A 14,770-nucleotide genomic window follows, 5' to 3' on the forward strand; every position below is an offset into this window, starting at 1 on the left:
AGTGAAGTCTTCCAATCATAAACCCTGGCAAAAGCGCGAGACTCCCTTTGGGGGTCTCTGACTCCACTACAAGCGAGTACAATGACCAAATCCACACAGCAGGAAACGCATGGACGCGCCAGCTGACAGGTTTCAGCTAACAGGGGTTTCTGCTGCGGGGAGGAGCTCAAGGAGCCAAGAACTCGAGTTTTCTTTTCCCACCCGTACTCAGACAACCAACACCTATGGAGGGCCTGTGCGGGAGCCGCTGTGGGAGGCGCCGCCTCAGAGCTGGTCTGATACCCTGTTCCTGCCGGCCCTCCTGCCACATTCACTGCCCCTTCCTAAGTCCCGTGCCGGCCTCTCCCAGTCCCTCAAGGCTTTCCCGGATGAGGAGCGCAATGAGCTGGACAGCTGAGCGGCTCGATAGCTCTCCTCACCTTCAAAGCACTTTATAAATATGAATTAATCCACACAACACCCACGAGAGCCATCATGCCCTCCCTCTTCAGAGGTGTGGGCAGAAGGAAGGTACCGGAATCGTCCCAGAAAGCAGATCATACCTCAGACAGAGAACAAGTCTTCCATCCTACCCGCAAGAGTGAGGCAGAGCCTCCCCGCCATTCCCCATCTTCCATCCTCCTAACAGCATCTTCCAGCCAATTCTCCACAAATTTCCTTCCTTTTCCCGAAGAACAACAGTAGCCAACAATCACAACCACAGAAACCTAAGTTTCTCTCAGTAGATGACTTAATTCTTCTGCCAGCCCCACCTCTGAGACTCCAGCAGCCATGACGATTATGGGCCGGTGTTGACAAAAAGCAATAAATTACTGGGCTATTCCGAAAACAAGCGAGTATCCGCCAGCAGGCGCTCACTAGCACACACGGAGGGGTCTGATGCGGCCCTGAGAACTGAACTGCTCTGATCAAACGCACACAGGCTGTCAGACCAGTGGCTTGGTCCCTGGTGTAGAGAATGTGGGGCTCAGATGAGAAACTGAGGCAGGCTCATGATCACCTGGAGACAGGCTTACATCTCCACTGCTCCAAATACTTTCCTGGCCCATAGATGGGGCACTGAATCTATAAAGGGCATGAAAATATCACAAGAGAATGAAATCGCCCTTGGAAGTGTTGCTTGGGGTAAGAGAAGTGAGCTCCAAAAAGCAGGCTCTAGTAACAACAGATGGTCACGTTCTGCTTTCCATGAGGGCCAAGCCACTGCAGGCTCTTGCTTGGCTCAGCAGGGAAGGTATGTTTGAGACCAGGACTAAATTACTTGGGACCAAATGGAGGCCGAAGTGGCAAAGGGAGAGGCTTTAAATACAGCCTCTGCCTGTCCTCTAAATAAGTCCTAAACACACATATAAAGATTTTCCATTTGAAGAGGTGCCAGATGATCAACCTGCCTGGGGCACACGTATGTCTTGATCCAGATCTGCTTGGAGAATCCCAGGGACCGAGAAAGTTTCAAAGCACACCTCCACCCCCATTTTGGGCTACTCCGCAGAACTTAATTTAATCCAATTTAATCCCATGGGATTGGGAAAATAAAAATAAAAAAATAAAAATAAAAAAATAACAAAGAGAAGATGATACGTGTTTAGCGGAAAGGATGATTAAAGACCTAGAGGCATTATGACCAAGAAAACATGGCCGGGCGCAGGGGCTCACGCCTGTAATCCCAGCACTTTGGGAAGCCGAGGCAGGTGGATCACCTGAGGTCAGGAGTTGGAGGCCAGCCTGGCCAACATGGTGAAACCCCGTCTCTACTAAAAATATAAAAATTAGCCGGGCGTGGTGGCACCTGTAATCCCAGCTACTCAGGAGGCTGAGGCAGGAGAATCGCTTGAACCGGGGAGGCGGAGGTTGCAGTGAGCCGAGATCACACCGCTGCACTCCAGCCTGGGCGAGAGAGCAAGACTCTGTCTCAAAAAAAAGAGAGCCTCAGAGAGAGCATCATACCAACCCCAGGGAGAGAAAGGTAAGGTACTGAGGGGTGAAACTGACATTGCTACATTAATGCAGGCAAATGAGTGGCGCAGACACAGGAATTGAGGGATGTCTGAAACCATCTGTCACTCCACAGGCAAAGGACTCTGCTCCCATCAGCCCCAGGGCCCCTGGCAGCTGGGATCCAACTCTTCTCCTTGAGGCAGACAAATCACACTTACCCCAGCCCTTCAGGACTTCTACCATAGGAGAGATGGGGGGTTTGCTGCCCAACCCTCATCAAATGGCCACCAAACCTGTGATGGAAGTGGGCACACTCCTGTCAAAACCAGAAAGAATGAACTGCCAACCCCAAAGGCAGGAAGTGTGTTCAGGGCCGGGCGCGGTGGCTCACGCCTGTAATCCCAGCACTTTGGGAGGCTGAGGCGGGTGGATCACGAGGTCAGGAGATCGAGACCATCCTGGCTAACACGGTGAAACCCCATCTCTACTAAAAACACAAAAAATTAGCTGGGCGTGATGGCGGGCACCTGTAGTCCCAGCTACTCGGGAGGCTGAGGCAGGAGAATGGCGTGAACCTGGGAGGTGGAGCTTGCAGTTAGCTGAGATAGTGCCACTGCACTCCAGCTCCAGCCTGGGTGAAAGAGCGAGACTCCGTGTCAAAAAAAAAAAAGAAGTGTGTGAGGGGAGGGGCTGGCTGGCAGGCTGGCACCTTAGGAGCAGAGAGCCACCAGCCTCGGTGGGTTCAGACAGAGCCTCAGCTGTCCCTGCCTGGGCTCCAGGCCCAGCCCCCAGGTCCTGCAAGAGGCACAGGGCCAGGTTGGGGTCACAGCCATTGAAGCCATTTACCCTGCCGGACCGTTTCAGGGAGAACTCTGCAACAGAGGACCATAGAGAATGGTGTCCCCCATTCCGTGACATTCCAAGGCCTTGAATAAACTCAGACATACCCAGGTGGTACTCGGGGTCCTCCTCATTATTCTAGGGTACAATCTGAATTCCAGCTCAGCTATTTGTTACTTATGTGATCTTAGGTCTATGATTTGTGCTAACTGAGCCTCACTTTCCTAATCTGTAAGAGTTGCAGAGTTGTGAGATTTGGAGAGAATGGATAGAAAGTGCCTAGCACAGGCCGGGCGCAGTGGCTCACGCCAGTAATCCCAGCACTTTGGGAGGCCAAGGTGGGAAGATCACCTGAGGTCAGGAGTTCGAGACCAGCCTGACCAATATGGTGAAACCCCATCTCTACTAAAAATACAAAACTTAGCTGGGTTGTGGTGGCAGGCACCCATAATCCCAGCTACTCAGGAGGCTGAGGCAGGGGAATTGCTTGAATCTAGGAGGTGGAGGTTGCAGTGAGCCAAGATCGCACCACTGCACTCCAGCCTGGGCAAAGACGGAGACCCCGTCTCAAAACAAAACAAAAAACAAAAACAAAAAAAAAGAAAAGAAAAAAGAAAGAAAGAGAAAGTGCCTATCCCAGTGCCTGCCATACAGTAGGTGCTCAGGAGATGCTATTATCATTGTTACCAGTAACAATGCTCAGAGAGGGGAAGGCAGGGAACCTCTAACACCGAGTCATTCCCATCTCTAAGTCACACTGCCACCCTGTGCCCTGGGTATACCCCCTTTACAGTTCCCGATGGATCTGGCATTTGTGGAGATTTGTCACCCCAGGACTGTGAGCCTTGTAAGCAAACAGCTTCCTGAGAAGCAGAGGAACTTCCTCTAGGAGCCACAAAACCATGCTGCCAGGCAAATGACAGCTCGGGTATTTGTTTTAATTTAGGCTCTTGTCAAGAGGAAAGTTGATGGCTAACAGCCCAAACATGACTGCACAGCACCTCCCCAGGAAGCCTCCTGCTACAGCTCTCCACTAAGCTGTTCCGAAGAGGGAGGCAGGGACTCCTCACACTGCGGCCACATCAGTGCCCCCTCCCACCCACCATCCAGGCCACCCCAGGAGCCGCCCAGAGGCCAGGGCAGCAGCAGGAGGGTAGACAGCTCAGGTGCCAAACTGCCTGAATCAGGGCTGCCCAACAGAACCCCCTAAGAGGCCTTGGCCTAATTCCCTTTTCTGGCATTCCTCTGGTCAGGAATTTTCAAGGTGGCCTCAGGCAATTTTGCTTTTTTGCTCCAGGCGTGGGAAGAAGAGGGTGGGGTATGGAAGACTTGGAAATGATCAGCTCAGAGGAGTCTTCTGCCGCAGAGAAAGCTAGAGACAGGGTTCCATACGATTGCAGGCTTCGGGAAATAGGGAAACAAGAACTGGGTTTTGCAAAGAGCCAGAAACACTCAGGAACATAAGCACACGTGAATCTGAGGCATTGTTATGACGGCTGTTTGCAAGCACACGGCTAAGAGAGGGCCACTAATCCTGCCTCCGGGTCAGGAGCTGATCTGCATCTGCGCTCCGAACAGATGTGTGCCCCCATTCATGCAGACGCACGTGCACGCACATGCCACACAGCCGTGGGCCCTGACCTTCACCCAACGACGCTGGCCTCCACAGGGGAAGGAGCAGATGGAGCGGCGGCACTGGGCACAGGACCTATGCCCAGGGGATCCGGCTTTGCCCCTTTGACGTTGAGAAACCAAAGCAGAATGAACCATCACAAGGACAGCTCCTGGGGGGAGGAGAGGAAGGAACATGGGATGGAGGAGGAGGCGGGTGGAGAAGATGATACAGGGAATGACCTGAACCCAAGGGGATGCTGAGATCAGAGGTTGAATGTTGGGTACCACACAGCCTCCAGGGTAAGGCTTTGGGGCTCAAGGCATCACCCTCCTCTACTCCCCCACCTCCCTCCATATAACTTATCAAGGAACTCTAGCTGGGGTGACCCTTACAAATGCCCTTGTTGGCTCAAGCCTGTAATCCCAGCACTTTGGGAGGCCGAGGCGGGTGGATCACCTGAGGTCAGCAGTTCGAGACCAGCCTGGCCTCATGGTGAAACCCCATCTCTACTAAAAATACAAAAAATTAGCCGGGTGTGGTGGTGGGTACCTGTAATCCCAGCTACTCAGGAGGCTGAGGCGGGAGAATTACTTGAACCCGAGAGGCAGAGGTTGCAATGAGTGGAGATTGCGCCACTGCACTCCAGCCTGGGCGACAGAGCCGAGACTCCGTCTCAAAAAAAAAAAAAGAAAGAAAGAAAACGCTCCTGTCCCATGGCATCCAGTGCCTAGAATCAGGCTGAACCAGGCTCCACGTGGCCCCACGTGCCTCCCCCAACTCCTGCCTGGGAGATGTGCTGAGAGAGTGGGAGGGTCCCACTCACGTGGGCCAGGAAGGGCGAAATCCACTATGTAAGCCCAGGAGGACCCTCTTCCTAATCCCCGAGAGCATTCAGGAAAGGTGTCTCAGGGAAGGGTGGGGAGAAGGGGCGGTGCCTTTCTAGCGCCGGAGCAGGAGCAAGGTGCGGTGGTGGGGGCGGGGGGCGGCTCTCGGTTCGCCCCAAGCCCCCCCCCACACCATTACCCGTGATCAGTTACGCATCCCCCGGGGCCATGCAAGAGCAATCACATGATCCAGAGAGATTTGGGAGCGAGGGGGTGGAGAACTCGAGAAGGTTTGTTTTTTTTTTTCTTCTGAGGGTGGTGGTGATGATGAGGGTGGGGGTGGTGATGAGGCTGGCAGGAAAGATTGCTGAGCCCGGGATTTTCAGCTCCCGCATCCAAACGGCCCCCGCGGATATCTGCACCCACCGTCTCCCCTCCCACTCGATCCCACCCCAGCACCGAACCCCTGGGCCCTGAACCACACATGGCCCCGGTGCCCCTGGGGTGGCAAACTCGGGTGCCAACGACTGCTCCCAAAACGGCCTTTCGGCTTCAGCCTGGACAGAGAAGCTGCCGGTCCAGGGGCGGGGGCAGCACCCAGAAGGGCCTCCCTCCCCTGAGGCTCGCGGAGGCCGGATTCACAACAGGTGGGAGGGGGGACGCAGCTCTCGGCTCGGTCCGCCCACGGTCCCCGCCCCCGGACCGCAGGAATCCTCTCTGGGGACCCCCCCGCCCGCGCCCCCCGGACCAGCCCGGCGCCTGGGTCCCGACCCCGATCCCGATTCCCAACCCGACCCCGATCCGGACCCCGATCTCGCCCCCGCCCGCGCTCCCCGGACCAGCCCGGTGCCTGGGTCCCGATCCCGATCTTGGGGTCCCGATCTCGAGTCTGGGGTCCCAACCCCGATCCTGGGGTCCCGATCCCGATCCTGGGGTCCCGATCTCCATCCTGGGGTGCCGATCCCGATCCTGGGGTCCCGCCCCCGCCCGGCACACGTACTGCTGTAGAGGGTGTCGATCCAGGACAGGCGCGGCAGGCCCCGGTGGCTGAGCGGCTCCATCCCGCGGCGGCGGCTCGGTCAGATCCGAAACCCGACCCTCATCGCGCAACAAAGGAGGGAGGGCGGGCGGGAGCCGGGGGAGGCCGAAGTTGCGAGCGCGGAGGGGCGAGGAGGCCGGGAACCAGGTCCCCGGGAGGAGCGCGGGGCGGCCGGGGCAGGGGCGAGGGCGGGGCGGGCGCCCCCAAAACCCTCCCGAACCCTCCCGGCCCCTGCGGCCGCGCCGAGCCCAGCTGCGGATCCCGGAGCCGATGAGCAACTTCGCGGGGGGCGGGGCGGGGGTGGGGCTTCGTGGTGGGGCGGGGCTTTGGTGCGGGGGCGGGGCTTTGGTGCGGGGGCGGGGCTTTGGTGCGGGGCGGGGCGGGACCAATAGGCTCGAGGCTCCGCCCTCCGCAGGACGCCCCCGGCCGGGCTAAGGGGGCAGCGGGGCTCCGGCTCTGGGCGAGGAGGGGCCGCGGGGGTCTCGGGGGGTCTCCAGGCAGCGGCGCAGACCCAGGTCCCCCTCGTCCCCCCCGCGCCGGGCTCAGCAGGATCCTGGCGATCCGCAAACCAGGTGCCGTGGAGGGCCCGGGAGCCCACAGGGGTGACATCACCTCCCGCCCGGGATCTCCAAGCGCGGCTTCGCGGGCGGGAGCGGCGGCCGGGCCCCTCCCCAGCCAGACCCGCTGCGGTACCCACGGGGTGAACGTCCTGCGCGCCGCAGGAGGCGCCTCTCTCCTCCCGAACCTTCCCCCGCTCGTCCCTTTCCACACCCCTGACCTCAGAGCGCGGCCGTTCCCGCCACACATGGAGGGGGGCGGGTGGAGACCCGGGAGGACCGAAGTCACGGGGGCTGTGGGGCCAGGACAGTCCCACATGTGCCGCTCCTGGGCAGAGGACAAACTGGAGCCAGGAGAAGCCCCAAGGGCTCCACGCGTTCCCCTCCAGGACCCCTCCTGGGGACCCCGAGCCGCGGCCTGGAAAGCCCATCGTGTTTGCATCATCACCTAGAAATGGTGGGAAGTCGGGTCAAGAGGCCTGAGAAATGACCGTTTAGAGACGAAATTCCCTCTAACGAAGACCCCCTCGCCCAAGGGCAGTGAAGAGATTGGGGGCCCCATGCCTGTCTCCTGTGGGCTGGTTCTGTGGGAGCCATGGCAGCTTCCCCACAGACCTCTTTGGGCCAAGCGACCCTGGAGCAGGGAAGGACAGGAGGGGAGTCAGGCCAGGGGGGTCCAGGGCAGTGGGGCTGAAGCCCCTTCCTGAACCCAGGGAAAGGGAAGTAGTGGGGCCCACCCAGGGGGCCCGGTACCCCAGATAGTGACATTGCAGATACCGGAGCTGTCCCCACCCCACCCCATCCCCAGGCAGCTTAAGGGGAAAACCTTCTTGGAGCCCAGCCCTACAGAGGCCTACCAGGAAGGTTAAGTCAGCCTGGCCTTTGCCGGGGGCGGTGTGGTCGGCACCCGCAGAACGCTGGAGGGGTGTGGGGGTCGGTCCTCATCACTCCAAACAGACACACACACATCTAGTTCTTAAGGGGAGAAGCAGCTCCTCCCCCGGGACGCTGAGAGGAAGCCCCATAAGCTGCTTGGGCAGAGGCCTCTGCAGCTGCCCCAGGGGAGATGGGGGTCACCCACTCATCACAGGCTGGGGAGCCCCTGGGAGACGCACGGGATGATGCTCTGGGTGGGGAAGCCTCTACAGGTGGCTGCAGCAGAAGTGGTTTTCAATATTATTAGCCCGTCCCTGCGTCCCCAGGGCTCCCTCCGCCCCAATCCTCCTGGCTCAGGCACCAGCGCTGTCTCTTGCCGCCCCTCCCTGCAGCTGTCACCCTCCCACCGTCCCTGACTAGCACACAGGATTGGGAGGGCCAAGCAGGCACCTGGAGCTTGGCAGGGAGGGGGCGTGCATCTCCAATGAGACGCTCCAGAAATAGAGCTTCGGCATGGGAAGGGAACGAGAAGGCTCTCGGAGGACCGCGAGGCCGGAGGAGCCATGAAGGGCATCTCTTCTTCCCACCTGGAACTCTCGGAAGACAGCCCAGGGGAAAGGCGGAAACGGGCATGAGCTGCCGCCACCAGGAGCCACCAGCCCAGGAGGCAGCAGCACCGTCCCCTCCTCAAAACAACAACAAGCAAGAACGCCCGGGCCCTCTCCCCACACTGTGGGGTTTTCCTGATGGCCACATCCGGCGCTGACTGTGAGGGAGCTATGGATGTATGCTTCTGCCTGAGTCACATACATTTGCGTACATTTTACATTTTTATCTACAAAGGCTTGAACAAGCTATTTTCAGCATTCTCCAAGCTAAAATGTGGCAGTTGCTTTCCTTCGCGTTGCCATAGTTTGCTTTTTTCTGTCTACATTCTGTCCAATCCTGGCACTCTCGGACCCTCCACTCCACAACACGATAGAGGGTAGAGGGAGAGACAAATCTTGAGGGCTCTACGGAGGAAACTTCTGATAACGAACACAGAACACCGACTGTGTGCCCGGCTTAGCGTTTCGTTCACTAGCATGATCTCACCGTGAATGTCACTGTTATCTCTGTTTTCTCCCTTTTCCAGGTCAGAAAACCGAGGCCCTAAGCAGCTGAGTAACCCACTCAGAGGGTAAGTGAGGGCTGGGACTTGAACCCTGGCACTCTGTTCATGCTCTTTTTTTGTTTGTTTGTTTTTGAGACAGAGTCTCGCTCTGTCCCCCAGGCTGGAGTGCAGTGGTGCAATCTTGGCTCACTGCAAGCTCCGCCTCCCGGGTTCACGCCATTCTCTTGCCTCAGCCTCCCGAGTAGCTGGGACTACAGGCACGTGCCACCACGCCTGGCCAATTTTTGTATTTTTAGTAGAGACGGGGTTTCACCGTGTTAGCCAGGATGGTCTTGATCTCCTGACCTCGTGATCCGCCCGCCTCGGCCTCCCAAAGTGCTGGGATTACAGGCGTGAGCCACCGCGCCCGGCCTGTTCATGCTCTTAAACACCACGCATACTGCCTCCACGGCCAGCTAACTGGTGATCACCAGGTGCTGAAGGTCCTGAGAAATCTCTGCGGGTCCATGGGGTTAGAGACCACCCTCTGGGAAACCCTGTCAACCCTCTTCCATCTCCAGACGTCTGTCTCAGACAACGTGTCTCAGGAAAGGGCAGTCACTTCGAGATTCCCTTGATACCTTTGTTGGATGGCTTCCAGTAGATGTTAACACCACGGCCAGATGCTAACCTTGGCCACAGAGACAAGTGTGTGAGCCTTTGAGCACCACAGTGATTTGGGTGGGAACAGAAACCTCCGCATCCCTGGCACTGAGGAGTTGGGGAGATCCAACGTCACGCACTGGGAAGGAAGGAGTTAAAGAGTCCTTCTCCTCCGAGCTTTGCCAAAGGTGATGCTACCCTGAAGTGCTCTAACCCCAGCGATCAACCCCAATCTGTCAGAGCAGCGGGGAGCTGTGGCAGACAGACCTTCCTGATTCAGCTAAATGTGGACCGGGTGGGGACCAGCCAGTGCTCCCCAAGGCACTGAACCCCCATCTATCAAGCTGCCTCCTCCAGGCCCCTTCTAAGCATTCCCCAGACAGTCCCTGGGGCCAGTGCTCTCCACCCTCCCAGCCCTCCCTCCAGCCTGTGCACTCAGACTGTCTGCAGCTCCCCAACCCCAGGGTGACCTGCCTGCTCCTGCCTCATCACTGGACTTAAAGGGGATTTCATGGTTGGGTGCACCGCCAAGAGCACTGGGTTAATGATGAGGGGCTGAGTGGGAAGAAGGTACATCCCATTTTCAAGGCTATTTGCCCTGCTCCTAATTCCCAAGCACGTGCTACTCACGGCCTCTCCAACGACCAACTCTTGCTTCTACCAATCAAGGTAGAAGCCTTGGTTCTTGGCCAGGACGGAAAAAAGGGGACGGGCCCTAGAACCAAAACTGGGTATCTCCACATTTCCTCCCTTCTCATGTTAGCAGCTCAGCTCCACTGCACACGACAGGAAGGCCCCAGGAGTCTCTGCTTCCTTGATCACCCAGAGGTCACCGCTGATGACAAAAATATGTTCCCATGCGGGGGCCAGGCAGGGAGCCCCGGTGCGTGCAGAGGCTGAATACACAGTGGGTGGGAGGGAGTGGGGCCCTCTACATTCAAATGAAAAACCAAAACCAAAAATTGACTGTGATGACCAAAAAACCGAGAGTTTGCACCCTCACTGGCCCATCAGGTCCTTAAAAGCTGGGACTGGCCGGGCGCGGTGGCTCACGCCTGTAATCCCAGCACTTTGGGAGGCCGAGATGGGCAGATAGCCTGAGTCTGGGAGTTCGAGACCATCCTGGCCAGCATGGTGAAACCCCGTCTCTACTAAAAATACAAAAATTAGCCAGGCGTGGTGGCATGTGCCTGTAATCCCAGCAGTAAGCGGAGATCCTGTCACTGCACTCCAGCCTGGGCAACAGAGTGAGACTCCCTCTCAAAAAAAAAAAAGCCAGAGCCGGGCACAGTTGCTCACGCCTGTAATCCCAGTACTCTGGGAGGCCGAGGTGGGTGGATCACGAAGTCAGGAGATCGAGACGATCCTGGCTAACACGGGGAAACCCCGTCCCTACTAAATATACAAAACATTAGCTGGGCATGGTGGCGGGTGCCTGTAGTCCCAGCTACTCGGGAGGCTGAGGCGAGAGAATGGTGTGAACCCGGGAGGTGGAGCTTGCAGTGAGCTGAGATCACGACACTGCACTCCAGCCTGGGGACAGAGCAAGACTCCATCTCAAAAATAAAAAATAAAAAAACCAGGACTGCATCTTCCTCACTGGGCAGACCCAGTGCTCAGCGCAGTGGGTGAACAAGGCTCAGGTAGACTCCCAGCACAGCTACGACCTCGTGGTGCCTCCAGATCAGCTTTCTGCCGAAAGCCTAGCAGATCGGCATTCAATAATGCACATTGAACAAATAAAATTAATGACAGCTAACAGTTATTGAGTGCTTTTTTTTTTTGAGACAGAGTCTTGCTCTGTCATCCAGTCTGGAGTGCAGTGGGCATTCTCACAGCTCACTGCAGCCTTGAACTCCTGGGTTCAAGCTGATCCTCCTGCCTCACCCTCCCAAAGTGCTGGGATTATAGATGTGAGCCACCGTGCCTGGTCTACTGAGTGCTTCTTAAGTGCCAGGCACTGCTCTATCTGCTTCATGTAGGTTATTTCACCTAATCCTTACAATAAGCCAATTTACTATTATCTCCATTTCACAGAAGAAGAAATTGAGGTGCAGAGAGGCTAAGCCATTGGCTAACTAGCAGATGGCGATGCTTGGAAATGAACCAAGTCTGAATCCAGGGTTCCCGTGTGTAATCTCTGCATTGAGCGGCAATTAGTGAATGAATGAATAAACAGAATGAAGTTAAACTCAGGGAGGAAGAAATTGGAGCTACACGAGGGAGGCAGGCAGCGTTATTTCAGAACCCTCCCAGGGCCACTGATGATAAAGTAGAAAGAGAACTGGTATCCCAAGAAAACCATATCTACTACAGCAGGCCAGATGACCCTGGAGACAAGCTGAACAAAGTCCAGTGACAATCTCCCAAATGCCAGTCCTGGCCAAACCCCACTTCTTCAATGCCTCCAGCCAGTCTCAAGAGTTTCCAGCCTCAGTGTTCACATCTGTAGACAGTATGCGCCCAGGGCCAGGCACAGTGGCTCACGCCTGTAATCCCAGCACTTTGGGAGGCCGAGGCCAGCGGGTCACCTGAGGTCAGGAGTTCGAGACCAGCCTGGCCAACATGGTGAAACCCCGTCTCTACTAAAAATACAAAAATTAGCTGGGCGTGGTGGCGGGCACCTGTAATCCCAGCTACTCGGGAGACTGAGGCAGGAGAATCGCTTGAACCTGGGAGGCGGAGGTTGCAGTGAGCCGAGATCGTGCCACTGCACTCCAGCCTGGGTGACAGAGTGAGACTCCGTCTCAGAAAGAAATAAAAAAAAAATAAAAAAAAAAGAAGGTATGTGCTTAGGTGGATCAACAAGACGACCTCCAGGCCTCCTATGAGCACTAGCAGAATATAAACTACCTGTCAGATCCTGGGGTGGCCTGTTTTCCATGCTTTGCTCTATTCCCATTTCCTTGGTACAGTAAAGCAGCATTTACCATTCTTCTTTTTTTTATTTCTTCTGAGACGGAGTTTCACTCTTATTGCCTGGCTGGAGTGCAGTGGCAGGATCTCGGCTCACTGCAACCTCTGCCTCCTGGGTTCAAGCGATTCTCCTGCCTCAGCCTCCCGAGCAGCTAGGATTACAGGAGCCCGCCACCACGCCTGGCCAATTTTTTGTATTTTTAGTAGAAATGGGGTTTCGCCATGTTGGCCAGGATGGTCTCGAACTCCCAACCTCAGGTGATCCGCCCGCCTCGGCCTCCCAAAGTGCTGGGATTACAGGCGTGAGCCACCATGTGCAGCCAGCATTTACTATTCTAAGATTCATCCTCAGCCCTCCAGTCTGGGGAAAGAAGAAAATTCCCCAGGCCTCCACAGTGTCACCTGTAAGGGTGAAGTCTCAGCCTACGAGTCTGTCTTTTGCCCTCTTCTCACCTGCCCTCTGCTCAGCCTCCCGGCTTTTCCAGCAGCCAGTGAGATCTACAGGCAACAGAGGTGAACTGGAAGCCCTTCCCAGTTAGTCATTTCTGCACCAAAGTTTTGTGTCAGCTTGAGTCATGGGAAGACCTGCTGCCCTGGCAAGATGTGGACCTGCTCCCCGGGGAGCTGCATTCACCCCCTCACTGCCTCCCTAGGCATCACAGCAGGATAAAGCACAGTGACATCAGGTCCTTGCAGCTGCGACACTCCCCACACGCCCCCACACACTTCCCAGGGGCCGAGTTGAAGCCCCATTCCCATGGCCAGGGGCCACAGCAAGGGCAGCATCCTGGGCAGAGCCGCTGGCTTAGATTGTGCACTCCCCGAGCCACTGTTTTAGGAGGGTGTCTCGTCAAGCCCCAGCTCACGTGGCCCTCACCTGATATGGCTCAGATGACACCACCCACAGGTCAACAGCAGAGTTTTCCCAAAGGGTCCGTCCGAGGGCTCGACAGCAGGGCCTGGAGCCCCCTCCTCATTTACTTACCACCAAGTCCCCATCAGCATTCAGAAAGATGCCAGCAGAAGAGTCCAATGGATTCTCTAAGTCTCCAAAACCCAGAGATTCAGTTCAGTGGCTCCAATCTCCTTAGCCCCAAGGGAAACAAGAGCACGTCCAGCTGGGGTCAGAGCTCACGGGCTGGCCCTCTGCCCTCCTGTGGTCACCACGGCCCCGAAGCTGGCCGTGCTACTCGCTCGTTCAGCCAGAATTCTGCAGACGCATCCCAGGCCTACGCTGCTCTGCCAGGACCTCTGACACCACCCACCAGGCTGGCCCTGTCCCCATCAGGCCCAGGAGTGGCCGCAGGAGCCGAGGGCAGGCTGTCAAGGAGACAGGCTCCGAGAGGCAGCGGCTCACCATTCAGCAAGGCGAGGGCAAAGGAACCTCAGAGCCTAGCCAGGGGCGCCTGCCATCAGTGGAGTCTCTGCTCTGGGGCTGCCGGTCGGGCCGTGTGTGCTGTGTCTCTTTAAGGACCAGGCCTCTTTAAGGCAAGTTCCCTCTGCAGTCCAGTCCTGCCTCTGCCCGTCCTGCGGCAGAGTGGGGGCTCCCCAGCGCCATCTGGCGGCCGCACAGCAGCACCTCGGCCACCAGAGGCTTCCAGCCAAGCGGCCCGCAAGTGCCTGGACAAAAATCTCCAGCTTGGACACAGGGCTGCAGGCTGCTGTTGGGAACACAGCTGGGGGAGTCAGGAGGAACTCCGTCCGGGAAGGAGAGAGCAGAAGCCCCCAGGAGTGACATGGGGAGAATGATCATCCCGCCGGACAAAACCTTCACTAAAATATCCTCAAATGGGCCGGGTGTGGCAGCTCACACCTGTAATCCCAGCACTTTGGGAGGCCAATGTGGGCGGATCAGCTGAGGTCAGGAGTTCGAGACCAGCCTGGCCAATATGGTGTAACCCCATCTCTACTTAAAAAAAATACAAAAAGTAGCCGGGCATGGTGGTGGGTGCCTGTAATCCCAGCTACTCAGGAGGCTGAGGCAGGAGAATCACTTGAACCTGGGTGGCAGAATCACTGCAGAGGTTGCAGTGAGCCGAGATCATGCCACCGCACTCCAATCTGGGTGCGACAGAGTGAGGCTCCCTCTCAAAATAAATAAATAAATAAATAAAATATTATCAAATTGGGCCGGGCACAGAGGCTCACACCTGTAATCCCAGCACTTTGGGACGCCAAGGCAGGCGGATCACTTGAGGTCAGGAGTTCCAGACCAGCCTGGCTCATGTGGTGAAACCCTGTCTCTACTAAAAACACAAAATTAGCCGGACATGGTGGCGGGCATCTGTAGTCCCAGCTACTCAAGAGGCTGAGGCCGGAAAATCACTTGAGATCGAGGCTGCAGTGAACTGAGATCGTACCACTAACACCCCAGCCTGGGAGGCAGAGCGAGACCCTGTCTCAAAAAAA

General features: G+C 56.8%; 1 protein-coding gene across 7 annotated transcripts in view; it reads right to left on the reverse strand.

The window, feature by feature from the left end:
- Positions 1–13,900, reverse strand: part of ABR (ABR activator of RhoGEF and GTPase) — a 203,030-nt gene extending 189,130 nt beyond the window's left edge. The window contains exon 1 of one of the 7 annotated variants that reach the window (XM_024350157.3): positions 13,347–13,900. Coding sequence is in view for 2 of the 7 variants with exons in the window: in XM_024350154.3 (XP_024205922.1) it covers positions 6,218–6,278 (61 nt within the window). In the remaining 5 variants the exon portion in view is untranslated. Of the gene's footprint in view, positions 1–6,217; positions 6,596–7,670; positions 7,792–13,346 lie in introns of those variants that run through there. The other 6 variants (XM_063799498.1, XM_063799497.1, XM_063799500.1 and 3 more) reach the window with 6 other exon arrangements.
- Between the last annotated feature and the right edge of the window lie 870 nt (positions 13,901–14,770).

Source organism: Pan troglodytes, chromosome 19 (genome assembly GCF_028858775.2).
Source record: "Pan troglodytes isolate AG18354 chromosome 19, NHGRI_mPanTro3-v2.0_pri, whole genome shotgun sequence".
Lineage (NCBI taxonomy): Eukaryota > Metazoa > Chordata > Mammalia > Primates > Hominidae > Pan > Pan troglodytes.